Raw genomic sequence first — 27989 nt, 5'->3', positions numbered from 1 at the left:
CAAGTTAAAAATAATAATAAAAAATAAATAAAATTGGGCTTTTTGGAAGCAGGGAAAATTTATCTAGAAAAGTTCTCTTCCAAAATTCAAGCATAAATAAAGGTCTTGATTCATACAATTTTACATACTTGATTTCCCTGTTTTATTAGCTAAAATAATTAAGGAAAATGAAAAAAAAAAAAAAAACTAATGAAAATGAAGAAACTTAACTAAATAAAGAATTGATCTCATGTCAAAAACTGTTGCAAGAAACCAAATCAACCCTTAAAAGAGATTTGGTTGTTGTTGGAGTTCTGCACATGAAATCTTGACTACGTGGCGGGTGTCAATAGCACCAGTTTATGAGGCTGCAAGCACAAACAAAACAAACTTAAATCAGTTCATTTATTTATTTTAAAAAAAAAACTGAACCTACACAACAATCACATTCACTTGAAACCACCACCACCACATAAAAGATCAGATGGGCACTTCATATTTTTCCTAAATCCATAGAAAAGATCTATTGTCAACCAAACAACTTGGACAATATCAGATTTCTATTCTTTCCATGAAACAATTGAAATCCTAAACAGCTAACAGCAAGAATTTCTACTAATACAGGATTCCTCATTTCTCCTTATGAGAAGGAATCTAAAACTTCCAATTTTACATACATGGGTTCACTGTTTTATTAGCTAAAACACTTTTTTATGGAAAAAAACAAAGAAAATTAATTAAATAAAGGATTTATATCATGTCAAAAACTGTTACAAGAAAACAAGATCACCCTTAAAAGAGATTTGGTTGCAGTTGGAGTTCCGCACATTAAATCTTGCTATGCGCTCATGCCAGCCAGTTCTTTGGGTGTCGATAGCACCAGTTTTTGAGGCTGCAAGCACAAAAAAAACAAAACAATCTGCATTCAACTCACTTACTAAATAAATAAATACATAAACTGAACCTCCACAAAAATCACATTCAATTAAAACCACCACCACAAAACCAACCACCCAAAAAGGAAAATAAATAAATTGTATTTAAGAAGAGGGATTTGCTAGGGTCCATCACAGAAGGCGTTTCGTGGAACGTACGTTGCATGAGAGAGCAGCCACCTCGTGAATAATGACAAAATCTGTTGGAAGTGAGCCTATGTGGCGGCTCTCTCATGCAACAGACGTTCCACGAAATGCCTATTGCGATGGACCCTAGCAAATCCCTTAAGAAGATTATTAGGAACCTTAGAAATTATTGGATGGATTTCAAGGTTGTCTTAGCACCCACCAGATAGATTGAAACAACAACCAAAACACACATATGAAAAGCAAAGCTTATTGAAATTCAGTGGAAATGACAGAAGTACAATGAGGAGAGCTACTTTAGCATAAAGATATGAATCAACTTTAAAACTCCAGTTAGGTATTTCTACCCACTTCCAAAGAACTGCAGTCGTAGCTTAATCTTCGTAAATGGTATCAATTTTGCAATTTCTGAAGTACGGCAGAGTATGTTTGATTTAAGAGGGGCTTGGGATGTGGGAAAGAGTAACCAGAATCCCAGATTTATCAAATGGTAACAAAAACATCCACAGAGAGGAAAAAAAACGATTATGGGCTTTCAATGAAATTGCACAAAAACCAGTAAGATGACCCCCTATTTTACACACAAAAAAATGTAACTTTTCTACGCTGGTAATTCTAGATATAGAAAAAACTGGGTATAATCTAGTCATTCCAAATGAATTGGACTGTAGCTTAAAAGTATTCTAAAATTTCAAATATAAGCAGTTCTTTAACTAATTCTGAAAGAGCCATGTGACGACATGGACATGTATCCAGGGGTCAAACATGAGGAAAATAAAAAACTGAAAAGCTCATAAATATGTACGGTTATACATATACAATAATAGAGTTGTGGAGAATTATAATGGAGTACACGCTGTATGGAAAAATAAGAAAAGGCGATGGTTTCTGATTGGCTCCACACAGTGGTGTCCACCCATAAGCAACCAAAACAGATGACATTATGTGAGTTGGTCCCACATGGGCCCTGTTGAAGGAAACTAATTAGAGCTAGCTGCACTGTGCAGTTTAGGTCTTTTTTTTTTTTTTTCGGCAGCGGGGCGGGGGGGGAAGTGGGTTGGGGGAGGGGGGATGGTTGTGCAGTTTAGTATATATAAGCATTAGAAAGAAAAATGAAGAAATAGATCAGACCATATAAATAGTACATATATGATACTAACACATAAAATGGAATGGTTTTTCCCTAATATCTACTAAGAACATGTGCCATGCACCAACAACTATTTAGAAATAGAGGGTCATTATTATATTATGCAGCAATAGAAACCTAACAATGAAAAATACGTCACACATGGGCTTATTAAATATTCTTACCGCAGCTAAATCCTTTTCGTGCTTTGGTATAAATGCTGTATCAACTATGCCATTTCTGAAGTCCTGCAATACAATGGGCACAACCAGATGGCAAGGTATTATAAATAGATCGGCAGCTTCAGGAGATTAACGTTTCGACAATTCTGAAATTTATTCATATAAAAAGGGGAATAAATAGATCCCAAAGCCTTATAAAGGTGAGACCAAATCCACACGTAGAAATTTGATAGCTAAATGGTTCGGTTAGCCAAGCTATCTGACAGGGAAAGGCGTTGCCACTGGCACTCTCTCAGTAATTTTACGTCAGCGAGTCATAATTAAGAAAGTTCATAAAAAAGATGAAAATCCCTGTACCTCGATATCAAGGATGAGTTTATGGTATTCAATGGTTGTAGGAATTCCTGCCAAAAGAAGCAATTAAGGTCATATAAACTGACACGTAAGAGGACTATAAATAACGGAATTTACTGGTGGATTGCATTCACTGCTTTCATGGAGTTTATAAATCATTGAAGCTGTCTCTACATTATGAGAGAAATTGATGGTTGCCACTGTTATAGAACCAAAGTAATAAGGTTTGATTGTATTACATATGCTACCTGCCAACGGTGTGCATCAGAAGTTATAGGTGTTACTTATCACAGGTAATTTGAATGTCCTAAATATGCTACTTTCCAACAGTGTGCATCAGAAGTTATAGGAGATACTTATCACAGATAGATTTCATTCTAGCTAAAGATCCAGGGAAAAAAGAGGAGAAATTTGCAAAAATCTTGGAACCCGAAAAAAATAATTAAAAAAATATAGAGGTGAGGATAATCAGAAAACCCAGAAAAGAATAGAAAAGAATAATGGAAATGGCATGCACAGTGCTGGAAGGTGCACAAAATAAGATTTAAAGAAATAAATTGGTGATTGAGGTCAGAGGTTCAATCCCAGCTTACCTATCAAAAAAAAATTAAAAAATAAATAAATTGGTGATACTATACGAGATCATGCATTGTATCAGTTAACCCAAAATATATGTTGTATACTGGTATCAGCCCTTTTTTATGGGTTACGATGATATCTTAAACTATATTATAGCATTAGCCTCCCATTCCAGAACCCTTTAATAGAGCATGCGATGTTTTGACCTATGTAACTTAAGACATATGAGTGTACTAGATAAACAAAGGCACTCGCCAGCTTGACAGATTTCCCAAAATCACCTTCTTGACGTGTATCTAATTAAACACCAATATAGTAAACTGCTAAATATATATAAACAGTGCCAACAATAAGCAAAAGAGAAAATTTCCTAATTCCTGTCAATGGATCGCACAAACATGGATATCTGCTTTAATGGATAAATCCATTAAGCCATTCATATTATATGAAGCAAAATTGGTCCTACAATTAAGTGCCCATCAAATGGCTATTGATCTGAGTATGGTTGTAATCAAGGAATTAGTCACTGACCTGTGATAACAGTGTCATTAAGAGCCCTCTTCATGCGTTCAATTGCTTTATCTCTGGTTGGAGCCCAAACAATTAGCTAGCAGACGATGCATACAAGTTAGTACCATAGCTGGAACCATAGTTTTAAATTTCGTCTGAAATCTGAAATTGTGGATTTCGGTTGGGACTGAAACCGAAATTTGCGCGAAATCCAAAATTTCAGATTTCCCTCAAAATTTGAAATTTCCTAAATTATTAATTAATTATTATTTTTTTACCGGATTTCAGCCAAAATTTCGGTTTCGGTCAAGGCCGAAATTGGGACCGACACCGAAATTTAAATCCATGGCTGGATCCAAGACACAACGTGTTTCATCAAAACCCACTGAACAAAGTGACTCAAGACATCTCAATCGAATACAATGCCACGCATGTGTAAGCAAGTTTGTCATCATGCAACACTCATAACTACAAAAATTCATACCCAAACATAAGTATATACATACAGACATGTATCATGTCTTTGCGGGCACTGTGCACACATATAATCATATGTGTGTGTGTGTGTGTGTGTGTGTGTGTGTGTGTGTGTATATATATATATATATATATATATATATATATATATATATATATATATAGAGAGAGAGAGAGAGAGAGAGAGAGAGAGAGAGAGAGATTCATGTATGCATATTCATCAAAAGACAAGTGCACCTTTCCTAGTAGGGAGTCATAGCTGGGGGGAACCACATAATCAGGATAAACATGACTATCCATTCTCACAAATGGACCTCCTGATGGCAAGTACGCAGTAATCCTCCCTATCATTTAAGTGCATTCAGTTATAAAACAGCTAATTAAGTAAACCTTGTGCATCATAATTATTAATTTTAGAATTTCAAAACTAGCCCAATAATTCAACTAAAACGCAATGATAACAAAGATGGATGCGTACACCACAAAACAGAAGTAAAATAAAACAGAGGCAAAATGTTAAATGCACCCCTCTCCTGCAAGATGACATAAATATGCCCATGGATCAACGGCATTATGAAATTTTAGACCTACTGTACTGATGATCTTCTGACAAGTAGATTTCAGTAGGAAAAAAAGGCAGCAATCAATCTACTAAATGAAATAACTTCACATTAGTCTTCCAATGGAAAAAGGACCAGCGGACAAAAACCAATGGATGAAAATCTGAAGCTGGTTCACGGGGGGAAAGCAATAGAAAGGAACTGAAATAGAAGATAAACTTAACACAAAATGTTATGAACATAGACGATAGTCCTTTTTCTATTTTGTTGATAAATATGGGTACTTAGATGATTGTCGATGGGAATAGCTGATACAATTAATGCTTAAAAGAAAAGAAAAAGAATACTTGATCTTTCACTTTTTATTTTATTTCTGACCATCTCGGTCCACTTTTTAATGAATACTTGATCGTTCAAAAAAAAAGATAAGAAAAAGAAACAAGGAAAGGTAACCAGGCCCTGGACGAAATCCCTTGAAAGCATCTTCTGCATTAATACGGCATTCGATTGAATGTCCTCTGAGCACAATATCTTCCTGCAGATGGTAACAGGTATGAAATCTGATAATCCTAGTCTTTAAGATACCAAGGAGGATTTTGAAAATACCAATCATTACCTGCTTGTACTGGAGCCTTTCTCCAAGTGCCACACGAATTTGTTCCTCAATCAAATCAGTTGAAGAAATCATTTCAGTCACAGGATGCTCCACCTGAATTTAACCAGATATGATATGATTTCTTACTTACAAATTTATGATAGAAAAAAAAAAAGATAACTTCGAAAACTTTTTGTGGGTCCATCCTTGCCTGAATTCTAGTATTCATTTCCATAAAGTAGAAGGAACCTCGTTCATCCAAGAGAAATTCAACCGTTCCAACACCAATGTAACCTATAGACGCAGCCGCTGCAACAGCCGCGTCACCCATAGCTTTTCGCAAGTCTGGGGTTAATACAGGAGAAGGAGCTTCTTCTAGAAGCTTCTGATTTCTCCGCTGTTAAACAAAACCAGAGTCAATATAGTTTTTATGCAATAAACTTACACACTATCTGGAAAAAAGTATTCTGCTTAAAATTAATTTATTAAAAATAGGAATAAAAAAGATTGACAGAGATTAAGCATCACAGAACTTTCTGGCAATTTGTTTCTGCAAATCAAAGTGTTAAGAATCAAGGAGATGTCTTCTCAAATTTTTTTTTTGTTTGAAAAATGACAAATTTATTGAGACTATGAAGATTATGTAGTGGGGACCAGTGGTCCCTAAATTCATTACATAGAATCAACAAGTAAAAAGCCAGGATTATATAACTGAAGGAAAAACCAAGTTAATATTTCAGGACAACCTATCAGATCACCTCCTTTACCCGGACCGCCCAAAAACTATCCTTGAATCATTGAAAAACTATATCTTCTACTATCATGAGAGGCCTAAACTAAGTTTCACAAGGATCTTCCACGATGACTATTCGGCTTTATCAATCTTACCGCAAGCTCCTAATTTTACCTCCTGGATGAATTTCATTGAAGATCCATGTCTGCAACATCATCATTCTAGCACGAATCTTAACCCCTTAATACCCAAAATTAATAAGAGCATTTCCCAAGAGCATCGAGGAAACTTTGGAGAAGGGAGATCGACTCATCGCCTGCAGCTCCCAAGTGCCTTCCCATGAAACCAGGGGATGATCGAGGCGCTATTTTTTCTTCCAAAAAAGGGATGGCCATCTTCCTAGATACATCCCAAACTCTATTCCGATGCAATCTATCCTCTGGCCGATTCCCAGATCTAACAAGGAAGTCATTAGCCACTGCTAGCTCATCAACATAGACCATTCCTCTTATCTTTTGAAGAATCATGTTTAACACCATTCCATGAAAAGGCTCCTCTTCCGACCACCAGGGCAGGAAGACTGTTCTTTTGGATCTTGGTCCATTTACATATTCAGAGAATAACCTTGAGGATTTCCTAAGTTATCCGGACCTTCTAACCATCCTACCCCAAATTTCCTTAAAAGCTTTTAACTAGTAATTCTATCTCTGTTAATCACACCATTTAAACTTGCCATTTACGCTAACCATTCCTTCCGAAAGCCAATACGCCTCCCCAGGCAGGGCTGTTAAATTTTCAGGACTTATGGATAATAGTACACCCCTGGCTCAGATAAACACAAGGCCAATCAGATTCTTTTTAGCAAGCGAATTTAAAAGCTGAATTTTTCCACCCTTCCTAGGTCCCAGAGTCAAACCCATGTCTTCTCAATTTTAAATAAGCTAAAAAATAGCTAAATCAGTAATTGCATATGGCAAAATGTCATTGGATCAACCAGAATAATTCCATATGAATAACAGGAAGAAGCTAACCAACATAAGAAGGACGTAAGGACTTTTGACTTTTTTGCCACATTGATTCATAAAAACACAGGCACGCCCCTCTCGGCTTTTTTGTTTAAAATTTCCCAATTTTTCCTTCTTTTTAGCCGTTCTCACATTTGACTGTTACATGTTTGTTAACATGAGGGCAGTGTAGCTTGTAAAAACAAGTGAGCAATAAATCATTAGACCTATTTAATCATTGCTTAATGGCAAAGTTGTCATAATTTTTGTGGCTTTCTTGTACTTGGCCCCTTACTTTCTATTATCAAAACTGCTGCTAAAAGGTTAAAACCAGAATACCCTTTCAGTTTTGAGTCCTCTCTTCTCTCTTTCTCTCTCTTGGATGAAGGGGATGGAGAGAAGAAATTCTCAAAGAAGTAAACAAAAGAACTTCTAAGAATCTTCGGATCCCCTCTTCTCTAAAAAAGAGAACTTAAATGGTGATCTTAGCAAACACAAATAATTTTAGGACAAATCATATTCCACCCTTATATAACCTAACCAAACCATCTTTTTCAGTAAAGGCCTCATGACACAAACACAAAACTCCACTACCACATCCCATATTTTACCATTCAGAGACCAAAAATGCAACCAAAATCCTGTTCTCTCCAAGTCCAGCGACCAAAACCCTAGCCACAATCATCATTGTCAATTCAAAACTCCTTTCTGCAAAAGAAACACAGGTAAGAGAGCCCTTTGATGGATTTTTGTGATGTCAAACTCACCCCTAAAACCCAATCCCAGCTCCCCTCTTAACTCCAAATGGAAAACTCTTTCACGGGAGCCCACAACCTCTAAGTGATTGGTTACGTCATCATTTGAAACTCAAAATGTTAATTTTCTGTATCTCCTTTGTGATGGAGAAAGGGTTTGAGGAAGGGAAAAGAGAAGGGAGCGTATTTTGACTTCAAAGGCATTTTTTACCACAAAACTTAGTGCCAATTTTGCATGTCTTAATAACTAAGGGTTGTTAAAGTATAAAAGATTAATAACGCCTTTCTAAGCTTTTGGAGAAGCTGGTTAGTTAACATGGTATCAGAGCCAAAGGTCTCGAGTTCAAACCTCCCAGATAGCAAAAATCCACAAGCAATGGTCGGCCCAAAGTGGGACCACATGTGCCACGTGTTTGCCAAGTGGGCCACACGTGCGGGGGAGTGTTAAAGTATAAAAGATTAATAACGCCTTTCTCCAACAGCTTAAGCTGTTGGAGAAGTTGGTTATTTAACAAGGGTAAAATCAGTCCACTGAAAGTTAACTTACTAGTTCACATGGGCTACACTAAGCTCACATCAACAAAACCCTTAATATCTTGATACTCTTATGTGTCGATACACCAGGCATCTTGAAGTCGGCCATGTCTGAGAACTCGTATCCATGTCCAACACTAACCAATTCTCTACATCCAAGTTATTTAGCAAACCATTTAAATCAAGAGGCACTAATAATGCTATGTCAGATCATTCCTTAATGAGTAGCTGCCTCTTTCCAAAAAATCTACAAGTGTTTTTCAGGTATGCATTTGACAGGCAGCCATTGAAGCCCCCAAGAGAGAGAGAGAGAGAGAGAGAGGCAGAGGCAGAGGCAGAGGCAGAGACAGAGAGAGAAACTGAATGCTAGAATCCTAAAAACCTAGTGCAGATTGATCATTCAAGATGACGCAAGACAGGCGATAATAAACAAAAGAATCCCAAACTTGGCACTGATATGTAATGTAAGGAAATACAAACGAGTATCACATGTGTTAAAGTATAAAACATTAAATAGTGCCTTCTCCAACAGCTTAAGTTTTTGGAGTAATTGGTTGTTTCACATGGTATCAGAGCAAAGGCCATGAGTTCAAAACTCTTTGATATTGAAAATCCACATGCAATGGCCAACCCAGATGTGGGGCCACATGTTCCATGTGTAGGCCAACCCTAAAAAGAGGGGCCACACATGAGGGGGAGTGTTAAAGTATATAACATCTTCCCCAACAGCTTAAGCTTTTGGAGTAATTGGTTGTTTCACAACATGCAAACTGCATCTTAAAAACATTTGTCATCGATATCTGAATGCTGCAATCACGCTCTCCAAAGTGAACAACATTTCCGTATTTATCTGCAAGAACCTGTTAAGGCAAATAGGAATTTATAAATCAGATGCTTTCATACTATGATACTAATATTCAGCCATAAATTCTTCAATCACAGTAAACTTGTCAATTGCAACTCTTCATCCTACTCAGTTCGAAAGGTTAGCACAATTATCCAAACTCAAATTGATGCTAAACTAAAAATATCTAAACAAAGAAAACTAGGGTTTGTAATAAATATGCCTGAAAGTCCAATTATAATATTTACCTGAAACTCAATGTGCCTTGGGTTCTTTACATACTTTTCCAAATAAACACCATCATTTCCAAATGCAGCTGCAGCCTCACTCTTTGCTTGCTGTGAAAAGGAGAAATTCTAATTCAGCACATGAATGAGAAAAATATGAGGTTCCCATACTTCGGAACTCTTCAAATAAAATGCATGGTCACTGAGTATTTAACAGTTAACACAACCAAAACCTATCACACTGACAATTAAATCAGAGAAGTAGTATCCACTGCCTAATATAGCCTGACATTAGAATAACTTCAAAAAAAAGTGAAAACAGTACACATCATTAAGAAGAGAGCGTTATCTCAGGTTCTTTCAGTTAATGGCATTAGATTTCATGAGAGGCGTTTCTGCTTTCCAAAATTCCAGCTTTGATGACAAATTTCAATGTCCCCGAACTTTTGACAATTTTTTTTTGGGAAATGATATCGGCACAATCATGCTTTAATAATTGCACAAACTCAGCTTGTGTTTTCCTTTTTAATTGGTTTGAAAGAGCTTTTTGGGAACTGTAATAACCCTTGACAGCTCTTTAAATAATAAAAGACAAGATGGGTCAGTGCAATTATCAAAACATGGTTGTACTGATATCTTTCTTCTTTTTTGAACTACTGAAGCCGATTGGACTGACAATTAAATCAGAGTAATAGGATACAGTCCCAAATATAGCCTGACATTGTAATAACTTCAAAGAAAAAAAGTATGAATCACTTAGAAAAGTGCCTTACCACAAGTTCTTTCAGTTAGTGGAATTAGATTTCATATATGTTCTTTCAGTTAGTGGTATTATATTTCATATGCATCATTTCTGCTTTCCAAACTTATAGCTTTACTAATAGATTTCATTACTTCAATACCCGACAACTTTTTGACAAAAGCTCCTTTTCGAACAAGTGAAGCAAATCTTCATTGGAAAAAAGGAAGAAAGACCCACCAATGTCTAGCAATTTACAAGTGTACAACTCAGGCATATAGTTCGGAGTAATACAATCCACATTGTACTTTCTCAGTCTATCGACTAATGAATTTTCATTGCCTACGCATACATAAATGCACCCCATAGTATAGGTAGATACAATAAACTTAATCTCCTGATATTTGAGGAAAACTCACCAGGGTTGGATTCCCCATTCATCCATCATACTTGTCACAATAACTTGAGTGTTAACCGAAAGTTTAGAGAGAGAGATAAATGAGTTAGGGTAATCTCCCCCTGACTCATATCTTTATACTAAAACATAAAGAAATGTACAAAGTCTTAAATGCCCTTAGGCAAGTTACATATTCCAACACTCCCCCTTAAGCTGGAATGTAGATATCATACATTCCTAGCTTGTTACATATATCACTCAATTTTGACTTATTTAAGGACTTTGTAAACATATCAGCTAATTGGTCCCCTGACCAAGTAAACACAGTGCAAATCTCTCTTTTCTGGATTCTTTGACGGATAAAATGACAATCCACTTCAATATGTTTGGTGCGCTCATGGAAGACTGGATTGTTGGCAATGTATATTGCAGCTTTGTTGTCACAATAAAGCTGCGAAGGAGAAGATGAAATGAAGCCAATTTCAGAAAGAAGTGAACGTAGCCAAATAAGTTTCGTGCTTGTCTGTGCCATTGCCCTGTATTCATGGTTTTAAATTTCGGCCGAAACAAAACGTTTCGGCCGAAATATTTCGGTTTCGGCGAAACGAAATTCACATTGAGTCGGAAAAGTACCAAACTTTGCCGAAACGTTTCGGAAATTTCGGCTGAAACGTTTCGTTTCGGTGAAATTTCATAATTTCGAAAATTTCGGTGAATCGTTTCGGAAATTTCGGTGAAAAGTTTCAGTGAAGTACAAATTTTCACCCGAAATTTCGGTGAAACATTTCGGAAATTTTCGAACTTTCACTGAAATTTTGGAGAAATTTTTACAAGATTTCGTACCGAAACCGAAACGTTTCGGTTTCGCTGATGACCGAAACCGAGATTTAAAACCTTGCCTGTATTCAGCCTCTGCACTGGACTTAACTATAACATCCTGCTTCTTACTCTTCCATGAAACAAGATTGCCACCTACAAATGTACAATACCCAGTGGTGGACCGTCTATCTGCTGGGGATCCAGCCCAATCTGCATCAGAGAAGCCTTCAACTTTCATATGGCCTTGTCTTTTGAACATCAATCCCTTCCCTAGAGCCCCTTTCAAATACTTGAGAATCTGTATCAACACAGCCCAATGAGAAGTATGTGGAGAGCTCATATACTGACTGACAACTCCAACAACATATGAAATATCTGGCCGAGTAACCATGAGATATATAAGTTTACCGACAAGCCTGCGATACCTGCCATGATCCTCCAACAACTCTCATTCTTCTTGAACGAGTTTCACATTAGGATCCATGGGTGCAGAAGCTGGTTTAACTCCAAGATTGCCTGTTTCTTTTAGCAAGTCCAAGACATACTTTCTCTGTGATAGGAACAAGCCTCTAGAAGAACGAGCAACCTCTATCCCCAAGAACTACCTGAGCTGACCCAAATCGTTAGTAGAGAATTCCTTTTGCAAGAAGCTTTTCAAACGCTGTATACCTTGTGAATTGCTCCCTGTGATGATTATGTCATCCACATAAACTATCAACAAGAGACACCCAGCTAAAGAGTGATAACTGAAGACTGAGTGATCCACTGCGCATTGTTTAACGCCAAAGCACATGACTGCTTCACTTAATCTCCCAAACCACGCACGCGGAGATTGTTTGAGGCCATAGAGTGACTTGCGTAGGCGACACACGTAAGAGGAAGTCTCCCCCTAAGCAAGAAACCCAGGTGGTTGCTCCATATACACCTCCTCAGTCAGGTCGCCATGGAGGAAGGCATTCTTCACATCCAGCTGATGAAGGGGCCAGCTATGATTAACAGCAAGAGACAGGAGCACACGTACAGAGGGAATTTTTGCAAGTAGTCAACACCAAAAGTCTGAGTGTATCCTTTCGCGACTAACCGTGCTTTTAAACGCTCGACAGTACCATCAGAGGTATTTGATGGAGAAAACCCACCGACAACCAACAGGACGGGCACCAGGGGGTAGGGAAACCAGATCCCATGTATCATTACTATGAAGAGCGCCCATTTCTAGGTTCATAGCATCATGCCAGCCAGGATGTTCAAGAGCCTCAGCCACTGACTGTGGTAAAGACATAGAAGACAAAGAGGAAACAAAGCTCTGGAAGGTACTGATAAGCGTATCATAAGAAACAAAATTCGAAATAGGATGTGCAATGGAACGGGATCTCGTACGAGATGCAATAGGAAAATCAGAAACAACAGAGGAAGGCGGAAGAGAGATACCTGAGAGCGGGAGAGAGGGATCATCGGCTCAGAAGATGATTGTGGGAGAGGAGGTAGAAGAGACCTATCGGTAACTTGGCGCCGCTGATACTGCTGTATAATTTTAGGTAGAGCTGGCTTCTCCAATGTGGCAGAAGAAGTAGAATATGCAGAAGCTGGCTGCACGGAAACAGGAGATGACAGAAGAGAAGCAGGTAGATCTGGTAAGGGAAGTGAGACCTCGGACTCGAGAGAAGGGGTGAAAGATGCCGCGCCATGTTGGAAGAATGCCTCAGACTCAAAGAACGTAACATCGGCTGAGACAAACCAGCGACGCAGATGAGGGCTATAGTAACGATAGCCTTTCTGCGTACGGGAATACCCCAGAAAGCTCAGACCGGGGATCGAGTTTGTCACGGCCAGGTCCAAGGTGAATAGCAAAACAAACGCATCCAAATAGAAACTGTTCCTTACCAGGAGATAAAATCTCGAAAGAAGAAGCACCCTCTAAGACGGAGGAAGGAAGGCGATTTGTTAAGAAACACGCCGTGAGAAGGGCATCACTCAAGTATGCCTTAGGAACACTCATCTGAAAAAGAAGAGTGCGACCTACTTCAAGCAAATAACGAAGTTTCCTCTCAGCAACACCATTCTGTTGAGAGGTGTACGCACATGAAAAATGATGTAGAATCCCATATTGGAAGAGATAGGATTGAAAGCCATAAGTACCAGAAAAGTATTCTCTAGCATTGTCAGTACGAAGATATTTAATATTGCAATTATATTTATTCTTAATTTCAAAATGAAATGTGCGAAAAGCAAAGAACACGTCAGATCTACTCTTCAGTAAATATAACCAGGTCATGTGTGAGAAGTCATCAATAAACACAATAAAATACCGAAAGCCGATACTAGACGCGACCATAGAGGGTCCCCATACATCAAAATGGACTAATTCAAATGGACTAGACACTCGACTAATGACCCGAGACGGAAACGACACACGACGGTGTTTCCCAAGTTCACAGGACTCGCACTGAAAACTAGAAAAAGGTCCGGGAACCAGAGAAGTCTGCTGCAGCCGCTGAAGTGAAGGATGCCCCAGGCGACAATGCCGCTGAAATGTATCCACAGAGCTATGTAAAACAGCAGGCGGCCGGCAGTCAAGACGATAGAGTCCATCTACCTCACGACCCGTTCCAATCGTCTTCCCAGTTAAGAGATCCTGAAACAAGCAGTAAGATGGAAAAATGAGAAAGAACAGTGAAGAGATTTAGAAATTTGGCTAACTGAAAGTAAACTAAATGGTGATTTGGGTACACATAAAACAGAAGATAAGGTAAGAGCGGGATGAGGGGAGATATGACCAACACCAGTGATAGGTGTAGTGGACCCATAAGCAAGGGTGATAGACTGAGCGGGAGACGAGAAAGAGTAAAGCTGAGAAGAGTTACCAGTCAGGTGGTTGGATGCGCCAGAGTCAATGATCCATGACCCTGAACTAGATAGAAGGGTAGTGGGTGAACTACCTGGCTGGGCGAAACCTGCAGAGGGAGGACGAGAACTGAGCCTCAGACGCTGGAACTCCTCATAATCGGCACGGGATAATGTATAGGTGGAATCCGCTGGTACAGGAACAGAAGCAGAGGGAGCAGAATCTGAAGCAGAAGCAGTAGTAGCACCCATGTGAGCCGAGCGTGCCAGACAAAGCTCGGGAAGCAAGGTATAGCAATGGTCAATATAATGTCCCTCGGGCTAACAGTGAGTGCAAAAAGAACGGCCACCACCAGAACAACCACCACCACGGCCGGCACGGCCACGGCCACCACCAGAGGAGGCTCCACCACGAGGCGGACGAGTACTGTCATCATAGGTCGCGAGAGTAGAACCATCAATAGGAACAGATATCACTGGATTACCAGGAGAGCACTGCTGGACGCGGGAGTAAACCTCAGTAAGGGAAGGAATATCGCCATAACCGATAATCTGCTGACGAAGATGCATGTACTCTGGACCCAAACTCTCAAGGTACTGCACAATACGGATCTGATCCCTCTGATGGGCAGCCTCTGTGAGATCCGTGGTAAGCGGCATGTAAACATCAAGCTGCTGACATAGGCCAACGAAGTGGCTGTAATGGGTGGCAAGAGGGAGATCACCACAGCGGAAACGCACCCACTCAGAATAAGTAGAGCAGATCCTACTAATGTTTGCCACGCCAGAGTAAAGAAGAGTAACCTGATCTCAGATCCGTTTTGCAGTAGGCAGAAGCATCAATGGCCCAGAGACATGAGGGACCATACTCTGCGACAGAAGGGTACAAACAAGAGCATCCTCATGTTCCCATCAATCAAAAGCGGGATCCGTCGTAGGAGGAGGATCACGACGAATGACGTGGGCTTTCCCACGAGCAATAAGATACTTCTCGACGGCTGCTTTCCAAGTAACGTAGTTTGCCCCATCCAACTTAACAGTAGTGATCTATGGGAATGATCCATCCACAGAGAGAGATTATGACGAAGAAGACGCCAAAGAGGGTGTCGGACGAACACCAGGAGCCACTCCTATGGAAGGATTGTCAAGCACCTCCTCCTTAACAACAAGTAAGAAAGAAACAGACAATCCAACCAAGACGAATAACAGTAGATAACTGAATAGGTGGGCAAACTAGGACACGCCAAGAAAGCTAGACACGGCTCCAAGAGTGATGGTCATCGACGAAGCTTAACAAGAGGGAAGCCATAGGGCACAGAGAGGAGCCTCAAAGACAAACAAGAATCAAAGTAGGATAGGAGATGTAGATCTAACACATAGTAAGAGGGAGAAAAGAGTTTTAGGTTTTACCGAGGGATGAAAGGAAGAGGAGGAAAAATGATGTGAGTTGAAAAACTTGGGGTGGGGTGCAAATCCTCATTCATGGAAAAAAAATTCCAGCCAGGAGGTGTGGGTGCCTGCAAGGGGGCGAGCAAAGAGAGGACCAGGGGGTATGCGCAGGAAAAAAAAAGATGGTAGCGGGGAGGGCTGATACCTTCGACTCAGAGGGAACGACTCCTTCTTAAGAGGAAAAAGACAACATACCATTGTGCCCCAGATGAAAGTTTGGCCGGAGTTGGGTTAGGGTTTCACGACAAGAGGGAAGGGGGGTTTCGGCTATGTGAGGGTGGCGGAGAAGGTGGAGGCTGATAGAGAACCCTACGGATCAGAAAACCCTAAGGCTTTGATACCATGTTAACCGAAAGTTTAGAGAGAGAGATAAATGAGTTAGGGTAATCTCCCCCTGACTCATATCTTTATATTAAAACATAAATGAATGTACAAAGTCCTAAATGCCCTTAGGCAAGTTACATATTCCAACATTGAGAAAAGTAGATAACACCGTAGGGCCATTTATATGATGTAAAGCTTTAAGAATTCACAAGTGTCATCATCATATTTCAAAGGGTCCCAACTAATTGCTAAATATATTTCAACCATCAAATTCATCACAGAAGATAACTGAACTTAAAACTGGCCTCTTCCATCTATTTAAGTTGTAGAAGTGCACCGTAATTCAATGTGCATGTTAAATATTCTGCTGTACAAGAAACTTGCTGACTGTTCTTCGAAATTCTGAATTTATAAAGCATGGCCTTGTTGTCGATCCTCTCAGCTCATAACTTTAACACTTCAACAAGGTTTTCGCGAACTTGAACAAGTCAAAGTCAAAAAATTGGAGGCCAGTTTCTAAGTAAAGTTCAGGTTTTGCAACAATAATAAACAGTGCTGACAGCTAGATTTCTAGATACCAAAAAGGGTTGGGATTTCAATTAATTACAATATAATCATGGTTGCATATGGGATGTAAAGCAGATGAAAAAACAAAAGTACAAAACAGATTTATGAAGAAAAGCATGAATCAAATGGAACAGTTGTGAAGATCTATTGAGCCTGTAACTTTAATGTTAAGAAATGAAAGGATTTTCAACCACAGAATACCTGTAACAGCTTCACAAATTCGTCAGGTTCATTAGCTAGACGCATCCCACGTCCTCCACCACCAGCAGTTGCCTTCAAAAAATGAAGATGTAAAGTAAGTAATGACAAATGGTATGGAAAGTAGGAAACATGCTGATGCAGTTTAAAGTTTAGAACCTTAAGTCAAATTGTTGTGACATGCGTTAGTGCACATGTCTAGAATAGTAAAGTCAATAAAGAAGGACCCCATCTCTATGTCAATAGTATACCACATAGAGTTACAAGATATTATTGGTCCCATACCGATCTGGAATCCAATGTATAAGATACGGTTAATTTGCTATGCAGTTCAATGATGTTGACTACCAAATATCATTCTCCACATTAATGAAATGAAATGAAAATAATAACATATTTCCATTTTTTTATCGTTCCGACAATTTCAGTTGAATTTAAGGAATTTCAGTCAAAATTTCGGGGAAATAATGATGTGAAAGGAATTCATGTAGATTTCGTTTCGGTGAGGTTGGAAATGGAAACATTTCGGTTGTTTTAGGGAAATTTAAAACCATGGTTTGCATCAATAACCTTAGGAGTGTATGTATTGTTTGCATCGGTAACAATCACTGAGTCTTTGTTATTTCTTCAACCATAGAAAAGCTAGTAATTCCATTTGCAAGTCTAAAGTCACATCTTCAGTATTTTTAGAAAAAAAAAAGCTTTTAAGATAGATGACGACAAAAAATAGAATCACTGTGATAGGCCATATCCAATGATAAATCAATGCAAGTAAGGAGAAAAGAAATAGTATACCTTGATCATCACAGGAAAACCAATCTCATGAGCAAGCCTGACAGCTTCTTCTGTGGACTGAAAAATTCAATAAAGATAAAGATTAAAAAAAATTCAATAAAGATAAAGATTAAAAAAATCTATTCCCAATTTTGGAATATAAAAAAATATATATATATGCTATTATGTCTATTGTGCAAACTGCATTTGAACAATTACTTGTAACAATCCATCGCTTCCAGGTACAGTTGGGACACCGGCTTTCTTCATTGTTTCCCTGGCGGTAGATTTATCACCCATAATGCGAATACTGTCAGGCTACAAGAACGTAAAATTATGAGTAGTGATTATTGAAAATTATTCAAAATGAATTTCCAATAGAGCACTATTATGCACCGAAATGGAAAATTCTATTCAATCAAAGATCAGAGAATCTGTGAGGGCTATTTAATCAACATCACAATAATTTCCAATAGAGTTTTCAGAATTGTCCAGATCTGTAAAAAAACTACAGTCCTGAACTGTATTCAAATAGTTCAGATCTGTTGCACAGTCCAAGATTTATAATAAGAGTCCTCCCAACCTATCCTATCAATCGTCCAATCTGTCTATACCCCTACCTTGAACTATCTATTTCCTTACCATAAACCCATCCTAATAGACCCAAATCCATTTACTCCTTACCCCTGATTACCATGCTGTGATAAAATCAGCATACTTAGTTGTCTTCCATAGATTATTTATGGAGAATCCAAACCAGGTTTATTGGGAAGCTATGTAGAATTTTGAGGTATGATAATCAAGCAGCTATCTACATTGCCAGGAATCAAGTTTTTCATGAGGATCAAGCACATTGAAGTGGATTGCCATTTCATTAGGGATCTAGTTATGAGTACGAAGATTTATACTCTATTTGTAAAGTCCGAAAATTAGTTGGGTGATAACTTCACCAAGGCTTGCTTGGAGTGTTCTAAGTTGGGGGCATGGGTGATATATATGCTCTATCTTGAGGAGGTGTTAGAATTGTTTATTAAGTAATTAATGTGGTGGTTCCAGTCTACTTTAATATTACTCAAGTGTTATTAGATAATTAAGTGGTACACATGTAGATATCAAAATTTATAAATATAAAAGGTGATGGTCCTCCATGGGAAGTCACAATCTAGTTTCCCTATTCATGATTCCTCCCCTTCGCTCCTCTTCTTTTTTCTTTTCTTCTATTTTCTCTAACCCTGATACCATATTCTAACACATTGCAACCAAGTAAAGGTGTTAAATCGATCTACTTCAACTTTTCATATAAGGTTTAAAAACCCAAAACTTGAAACATAGCAATCAAGCACCAAGTCAAAGTTAACCTGAAATCCTTTTAAGCAATTAATCAAGTTTCTCAGGTAAAATCTTACACTATAGTCTCAGATTTCTTGAGTGTTTGAATACCCGATCTAAATTTTACAGAAACCAAGCTAACCCCTTTTACTCAACTTAAGTCTTGAGTTTCCTGACTGACTTGACTTGACTTGGTGAGATTGTTTTAAATACTCAGTTGTGTTTTTCAACACTTTTTCACAAGAACTACTGCTAGAATTCACATCCCACTTAAGAGCACTTTCATATTCTTCCAACAGAATGGCTAAGTTAAACAATCTCTAGGTTAAATAACGGTCTTCAAGTTGGACCCATCTTACAATGATTCTTTTGCTAACTGACTGGAATATCAGGAAGAAATTAGATAAAGATCTTCATCTTAATAAAGGAATTTCTATATGAAATTGATAGGAATCAGATCAAGACTTATATAGTAGAAGCATGAAAGGGGAAAACAGCCAATTCTGGGACCACAAGGGGCAAAAGTCAATTTCAAGTTTTGTTTGTACGTTCGAAGATGAGATGGAGCCTACTTGGGAGTTAGATGGTGAAAGAAGATTTAATAGAGACACTTGAGTAATTAGGGTATTTGTGTCACTTTATGATACCGTTCGGATTGGCGAAATGCAAACCTTTGGGTTGTAGAGGGAAACAAGAAGTGAAATTCTTGCAAAATGCTTAGAAAAGCTTTTCTTCTTCAACTAAAACTTCCATTACATATCTTTGCTACACTTTAAATAGATTAATACAAGAGTAAAAACGTTCAAGCTAGTCTACTAACTAGTTTAGGGACTTGCAAACTCATAAATAACTTGGTAACTCACAAATGCATTAACTAGCCCTAGCCTACGACTAACAGACACAGTCTACTAAAACAGCCACAACTTTTTAACCACTGCTCCAAATTTCGACCATGAGTACTTGTTGGAAAGATTTCAAAAAGACCTAAAACTTTGTAGTTTACCATTTTCCATAATTCTGTCATTTAATAGCCCAAAATCGTGGTTGAAAAACGATCCAGAAGCTTATAAGAGGAATGCACCTGTATCATTCTCCCCCGGTTGAATGTCAACTCGTCCCTGAGTTGATCGGGTCACTTTCATGATATGGAATAAGATCAAAAATATTAAAAGTAGCTGAAACGCCATAATCTTCGGATGATTGAACTCGAAACAGACCATACGCACGATCTGGAAGTTCGCCAAACTTCCCTTGTTCAAGAAGACTCGTCCTCGAGTTTTGAAGTGTCGAAGAATGCTAATCATCTTAAACTCTTGAGGAACAAATTCTACTACATAATTCCAAAGGCAAAAATAGAATACGTCTCCATTTTGAATATGCTTGAATTCATGAATATACGCTATAGGCTTCGATGTCGGATCGAATAAAAATGGATCAATGTAAATGGATGAAGAAATCGATCTAATATGTTTCCACCCACCTAACTCTTCAATCTCCATCGGTTCACTCAATATGTTGTCCAATCCAATTTATTTGGTGATAAATTCTTGTGATAAATTCATTGATCTGACGTTGAAATTCCTTGTGCTTCTCAGTAGCTTCAACAAATAGAGCACAGGATATGTCATTGTTCTTAGTCTCTTGATCAAATTCGGTCTTGGAAAGAAAGATATTACTCTTCCCCTTGTCAGGTTTGAGACCTCTTTCCAACCTAGAGGGAGCCAAAGTCGCCTTAATTCCATCCTTAACAAAAGAGTAGGTGTTCTTGAAACCATCGTGGACAACTTTGTGATCAAACTCCCAAGGGAGTCCCAAAAGTAAATGACATGCATCACATCACACCAAATTTCATCTTTGTACTTAGTGCCAATGGAGAAAGGAACAAGGCAACGCTTAGAGACCTTTACCTCGTTTCCATGATTAATCCAAGATAAAGTGTAAGGATGAGGATGAGGTTCGGTCTTGAGGTTCAATTTCTCCACCATCACCATTGCGACAATATTTTCACAACTACCCGGGTCGATGATAACATTGGAAACCTTGCCATGAGAAGTACAACGGGTGTGAAAAATATTGTGGCGAAAGCAAACATCTTCCTTACAACGGTCCATATTCATAGACCTTCGAATCACAAGGGCCTCCCCTTGATCACTATAGGTGACCTCCTCTTCATCTTCTTGATGCTCGGTCGTTGGTTCTACATCATCGCCCTCTTGTATTTGACCATTCACAAGAGTGACAACTTTACGATTGGGGCACTCCAATGCGATATGACCATATCCTTGGCATTTAAAACATTGGGGCGACGAAGGATTATACTGTTCATAAGTTGGATTCGCATCACGATTGGGCAGTCGGGAGATGTTACTGGAGGGACAAGATTGAGACATACTCCCCCGGTTAGGAGTAGACTCATGACCTAGATCCTGAGTTCTAAAAGAACCTGTTGGCCCTTAATCTCGCCATAGCCGGTATTGTTTTTCCACTTTGCTTACCATGAAATGAACATCCTTGAAGGACCAATAAGGTTGGAGTTGCACTTTTTCTTTAATGTCATGCTCCAACCCTCCTAGATAACGAGCAATAGTTTGTTCTTCGGGTTCGGCAAATCCACATCGCACCATCATATTGTCGAACTCTTCTGTATATTCATCAACGGAGCGAGTCCCTAGTTGGAATTGGTACATATCCACGAAAGCATCTTGTAGGTAATTTTCCGGCAAATATTTCTTACGAAGCTCTTTCTTCATTTTCTCCCAAGATCTGATTTTTTATTTTTCGGTCTTTTCTCGATGAAGCTTTAATCGTTCCCACTATATTGAGGCATGCCTGTGAAGTTTGATTGCTACGATTTTCACTTTGTGCTCGTCGAAAACTTCTTTGTAATAAAAAATCCGTTCAACAGTAGTAAGCCATTCTATAAATATATTCGGTTGCATCTTTCCTTCAAACTTGGGAACCTCCACCTTAACATCATTGAAACGTTGACGTAAAAAGGGACATTTCGAAGAAGAAACGTCACTCTCTCCTTGGCGTTGGTGTGGCCGAGCGAAAGGGTTGATGTCCGACTCCGATCCATTGCTTTCCTCCACCTCATCTTGAGGCTCTTGAAGAGCTAACCTCTTGGTGAGGGTTTGGACTTGACGCCTCAATTCCGCAATCTTGATATCACGAAGATCCCTCTCTCGATTAGGAGCCTCTGTTTCAATCGAACCTCGGCGACGTCGATTGGCCATTGAGAAACTTGAACTAGCGCAACTTTCTCGTTGGTACGCACTAGCGTAGGATTGCCTCACGATCACCGTCATAAGGTTACACCTAGATGCTCTGATACCACTTTGATACCATTCGGATCGGCGAAATGCAATCATTTGGGTCGTGGAGGGAAACAAGAAGTGAAATTCATGCAAAATGCTTAGAAAAGCTTTTCTTCTTCACCTAAAACTTCCATTACATATCTTTGCTACACTTTAAATAGATTAATACAAGAGTAAAAACATTCAAGCTAGTCTACTAACTAGTTTAGGGACTTCCAAACTCATAAATAACTTGGTAACTCACAAATGCATTAACTAGCCTAGGACTAACAGACACAGTCTACTAAAATAGTCATAACTTTTTAACCACTACTCCAAATTTCGACCATGAGTACTTGTAGTTTACCATTTCCCATGATTCTATCATTTAATAGCCCAAAATCGTGGTTGAAAGACGGTCCAGAAGCTTGAAGCGGGAATGCACCTGCATCACTTTATGTCTTTGTTTTAAATCACTTGAAGTGATTTCATAATAAAAGATGGGGTCCATCAATTTCCATGACATGTTTAAGTGGGGAAAGCCTCGAGTCGTACATTTAGTGTTTGGGTTTTTGTGTAGGAACTTTCTAGAGTTAGGGATTCAAGTTAAAGAGGCTAGCATGTCTTGTGTTTTAGTTGTAGAGAAGTCTCTAGAATCGTGAGAAGAGGTTTATATATTGTAAAGGCCCTTGGGCCATTGAGTTTATGTTGTGAACAAAAGACATAAATTTGAATTTTGAATCCTCCTGGAACTTAGTGTGATGCCGTGAATCCCTTGATCAAACCTAGTGGTGTGAAGCCCTAGGATAACTTGTTGTGATGCCCTAGTGACTATATTCTTCTCCTCTTCCTCTAACAAATGTATTTCTCAATCTTTTCTCTTATTCTCTTTGTTAAATCTCTTCTATTTTTTTGCAATTGTAAGATTTTTAAAGTTCTCGTGATATACTATTTTTTATCATGATCATCATAAAGGTAAGAAATAGACCTTTGAAATCCTAGATTATTTTGTCGGATGGAATTTCCTATTCATCAAATCAGCCCCTTAGTTTTTCCTATTAGTTATGCATCTATCAGTGACCTTGTAAGGACTAAGCTCCAAAAGAGCACCTCTGTGAAGAAGCCTTTGAACTGAATGCATGTATTTGAAAGCATTTAGTATATTTTAATTGCTCCTATCCTTACAATGGAAACATAATAGAAGTATTGAAATCGTAATAGAAATGCATGTAGCAATTCAAAATTAGAAGTTTTCCAGCTGAATTGACAGAGAATTTTGGGCTTCTCAATGGAAGGGATAGAATTGTGGACTAAGTTCCTTGGAATATTAAAGGTCAAAGAAAAAATTTCTTCCTTTTTTTATATGGAATTAAAGGTCAAAGCAAAAAGTTCTTCCTTATTTAGTTATTTTAGAATCCATACTTTTGCTCAAAATATATCAGCTCATATTTTGTGGAACTCTATTGAGCAATCTTTCTTCCTTGAAAAGCTTCAGCCTTTCATTCACCAAAATTTGGAATTCTGCAACTGTAAAAGACATTGTATCAAGCACTAGCTTATCCAACTAGGAAAAAGAAGCATGTAAGACACGGATGCAGCACCATTTAGAGATATATAGGAATCGAAGCAACTAACAATGCTAACATTAACAGTATTGTATGTTAAAAAAATAGAGTCCCAGATGTGAAATCCCAAAAGAAAATAATCCATCCAATGAATTTCTACACCACCGAAACCATAGCATAGTGACGGAACACTAGGCTCCAAATACAATCATCATAGTAAATTTCATAGTCAATAAAGTATTACAAGTAACACAACCAAAATGCATGCACCATTGGTTATAAGCTTAATGAGGCACTCAATAGAATCGGTTATAACCTTGATGAGGCACACAAGAGAATATATGCACACTTAACATGCATGCTCCTCTTGAAGGGCCTAATCATGAATATACTAGTGGTGTACATCATTTCATCTTTTGATATGGAGTACTTACATTGGGCCCAATAAAATTGATTCCATGTTCTCGGCATATATCAACAAAAGTAGCATTCTCAGCTAGGAAACCATATCCAGGATGCAACATCGTACATTCACAGAGTAAGAGGCAATTAGTCCAAACCCAAAAAATGATCAATGAAGTTAGATGCAAATTACCAATACCATTTTAATTGAGGGGATGAACTTCAAAGAGTAGAGAAGACGGGTAGGCAACGTAAGTATCTTATATATGGGCAGCAAAAGTTGCATGTTTAGAACTATAGAGATGAGAGTGCTCATGGTCTATAATGTTATAAAAAGTATTCTTGCACTTATACAGCTAAAATTAAATAATAGATAAAATAAATAGATGTTGCAGTTTTACTGGACCATGTTGCAAATTGTTTATAGGAGCATAGCTCTTGAATCTTGAGATACACGAGGGATTGCATCCTATGCTAATATTCTGAACTGCAACTTTAGTCCCAATGTTCTATGAAGAAATCATCAACAAGGCAAACGAAATAGGGAGGTGAGAGGACAAAAACTGCAGCGTGTTCTTTATGTTTTCCTATTACTTAGATCAACATTTTAAATATATCGTGACATCAATTCCTGATATTTCACAACAAACTTCATCCATGCAATATATGCTCCCGGTTGCAGAATATAATCTTGGCATCTATACAACCTATAAGCTAGAGAAATGCATACTGAAGCCAGAATCTAAGCTCAGTATATAACTGGAGCCTGAAGATTATAAGATATGAAGCAGTAGATGATGAAATCCAAAGTGTAAAGGAATTAAAATATTAATAAGTGAAAAAAAAAAGATCCATCCACATCTCTACAATTTCATAATAATGTGAGATAATGTCCAAGGACCACAACTTTTAGCAGCCCACCCAATAAAGTACTTTAAGTCACCTTCCACCCAAAGTTTTCCTCCTAACCCACGTTTGTATAATCTAATCCGGAGAATATTGCTCTAACCTTAGCCACATTTGAGTAGGTGATGCCAATCAGATCCAAATATGCCGAAAGAATTTCACCTTACTCATATGTAAAAATTATCCCCAGTATCTGTCGTACCAGGATTCCCCAAATCAGACATCAAAGTTAAGCTTGACCACTTGGGGAGCAGAAGGGTCCATCTTTCCTTTCCTTCCCCCCAACCTTCTTCTCTCAATGACTTCTTTCCAACATCAAAAGAAATCTTGAGAAGTCACATCCCAAAATCCTTTTCTAGAGCCAAATCAACCAAAACGATTTTAATTCCAAGCATAATCCCGCTAAATCTCTCCTCTTTATCTTCGAATATGCATTGGTTCCTTTCCAAACAAATAGACCACATAACCACAGTACCCCACTGCTAATGGTTATGCCCATTACTTATAAAATATTGGCCTACCAACAATAGATCACAGTAAAGACCATGATATTTATGCCAACTAGCTCGTCAATGAAACCCAAAAGTAGAAGAAATGAACCTCTGACATTTGATGTCTGTAACTATTTCAATGACAATTGAGAAACCATTAATACCTAATTGCTAAAAAAAAAGGAAAATGAGATCACTTACGACTGGCTACTTGGTGCTTCCCCGATGCAGACAGCCTCATCTGCAAGCCGCACATGAAGGGCATCCTGATCGATTGTTGAGTAAACAGCAACACACGGTATCCCCATCTCATGAGCAGTCCGTATCACGCGCACAGCAATTTCCCCTCTATTTGCGATAAGAATCTTCTCATCCCGACATGTCGCACTGAGTGCTCCTCCAAGTTTCTTGGATTTTTGGCTCACATGAGCAGCGTCTTGCCTAAGAAAACTCACACTATTTCCAGTAACAAAGCTACATTGTGAGTTCTTTATTCCTCTGGCTTGTCCCACGAACAAACCCTTGCAATCAGAAATACCACACAAGTAGGCAAATCAGAAACATAACAAATACAACATCAAGTCAATTAAAGTGCTTAGATACATCTAAATCAGACATTGAACATTGTGAAACCGTATAAATCAGACCCGGTTCAATCAATGAACCAATTAAAAAAGGAGAAGAAAAAAGGCACAGCTTCCACATAATTATACTAGAAAAATGTCAATATCCCCCAAAATTGGATCTTAAATACCTCTAAAAAAATTTCGAACGGTGAACCTAACTACTAAAATAAACATACTGCATGTAATACCCACTATAAAAAAGGCCCACATGTAAATGAAAAAAAAAAAACAATTTGCATATAATCAAAGTGGTAGGCATACCCATATCAAAACCCTCATAAATCTAACAATGGCATTCTTAAGCATATCTAAATCGACTTTGATCGGTGCCCTTAAATTAATTTTTTTTTTTTTAAAGATAAAAAGAATCATCTTGCATGTAATCAAGTTAGCAAAATACTAACAAAAATAAAAAATAAAAATTACTCACGAAAATTCAACGTCCAACCTTCTTAAAGACATCCAAACCGACCTTATGAGTGCTCTTGAAAGTAAAGGGAAAATTAAATAAAGATGCATATTACATGTAATCAATTTTAGCAAAGTTCCTACATTGAAAATAATATGACTCAAACTAAATAATATGTTCCCGTATTTTCTCCTAAATCATTGTTTCCATCTAAATATAGAATTCAACTAAAAATCAATTCCATAAAAACAGTAAACATAGAATTAACAAAAATTAAGAAGTGGGTAATGACTTACAGGAGGCATGCAGACTGATTTGCAGATAAACATGGTCTCCATGTTAGGACTAAAACCCTAAATCCATAAAAAAACAAAGGAAATTCATTTCAGTTCCATAAAAATAAACCCAGTACGGGTGATTGAAGCCACACAAAACTGCACAAGATGGGATCTGAAAAGATGTGAAGAAGTACCTGGAAATGTGAGGGGAAAAATGTGGGGTTTTAAGAAAATTTGGGGAGAAATGGGTTTGGGTTTTGAAAAGGAGAGAAATTGTAAGAGGGTGATGGGAAGAGAATCGATGAAATGGAGAAGAGTTGTAGATTGAATCTTCCCCCAAGACAATTGGAAGCTTAAGCTGGAGTTTGTGTGTTTTTTTCTATTTCCTTGTTTTCTTTCTTTAAGTTGGTGGTCCCCACTATCTAGATAAGGCGGGGTCCTACTTAGACCTGGCAAACGCGACCCATGCCCGCGGGTCGACCCAACCCACCCGCAAATTTGCGGGCACGGGCCACACTCATGATCAGCCTGCATCACGAGTACATCGAACATAAGGCCTTGGGGCCTAATGCAAAGTCCATCGAGTACGAGGCATGACAATGCCACGCACCAATCCGCCAAGCACTAGGGCTTGGTCATCCAAGGAGCAAGATGCCCCATGGACTGATCCGCAAGGTGTACACCTCGCGAGGGCAACCGAAGTCGCCCCGGCACGAACCCATGGAAGACCTAGAGAATGGCCTACCCACGAGACGTACCGCGGTGCAGAGGGGCAAACAGTATAAGTAGCCCCCTGCACCGGTCCGCCGCGCAATGCATGTGGGAACCCAACCCAACATGCACTGTCTTTGGCCCCCATCCTCAACCAAAGAAACTGGAGCATCCCTATGGATAGCTCGCAGTCCGCACCCAAAGCTCCCTTAGGGCACGCCTACGAGTTGAAGTATGATTTCCTACTGTGTGCAACAGACAGATGCACAAGCAAGTCCTCTTGCAACCCATGAGCAAGCCACCAAGGCTCCTGCCCACACCTGC

The 27989-nt window shown here is 38.6% G+C and overlaps 1 protein-coding gene across 1 annotated transcript; it reads right to left on the bottom strand.

Moving 5' to 3' along the window:
* Positions 1–48: 48 nt before the first annotated feature.
* Positions 49–27327, bottom strand: LOC143855872 (biotin carboxylase 1, chloroplastic-like). The gene is made up of 18 exons (XM_077365926.1): positions 27149–27327; positions 26973–27029; positions 25843–26162; positions 24277–24373; positions 17872–17970; positions 17674–17730; positions 16882–16953; positions 9566–9655; positions 9277–9333; positions 5659–5847; positions 5469–5561; positions 5306–5387; positions 4530–4636; positions 3837–3912; positions 2730–2776; positions 2376–2438; positions 770–871; positions 49–347 (listed from the first exon to the last, which is right to left on the bottom strand). The coding sequence occupies exons 2-17, from the start codon at positions 27012–27014 to the stop codon at positions 818–820; spliced, it is 1545 nt and encodes a 514-aa protein (XP_077222041.1). The 5' UTR covers positions 27015–27029; positions 27149–27327; the 3' UTR covers positions 49–347; positions 770–817.
* Between the last annotated feature and the right edge of the window lie 662 nt (positions 27328–27989).

The sequence above is a fragment of the Tasmannia lanceolata genome, unplaced genomic scaffold (assembly GCF_043159265.1).
Source record: "Tasmannia lanceolata isolate RefF3 unplaced genomic scaffold, GAP_Taslan_0.1 ptg000023l, whole genome shotgun sequence".
NCBI lineage: Eukaryota > Viridiplantae > Streptophyta > Magnoliopsida > Canellales > Winteraceae > Tasmannia > Tasmannia lanceolata.
Note: the sequence above shows the minus strand (reverse complement) of the source record. Positions and strands in the feature narration are given on the sequence as shown.

Excerpts from the sequence above, each read along its gene's own strand:
- LOC143855872 (XM_077365926.1), bottom strand. The coding sequence starts at position 27,014 with ATGGAGACCATGTTTATCTGCAAATCAGTCTGCATGCCTCCT. Across the intron at positions 16,954-17,673 it reads GTTTTCCTGTGATGATCAAG|GCAACTGCTGGTGGTGGAGG; the intron begins GTATACTATTTC and ends CATTTTTTGAAG. Across the intron at positions 4,637-5,305 it reads GGGATTTCGTCCAGGGCCTG|GGAGGATTACTGCGTACTTG; the intron begins GTTACCTTTCCT and ends CTTAAATGATAG.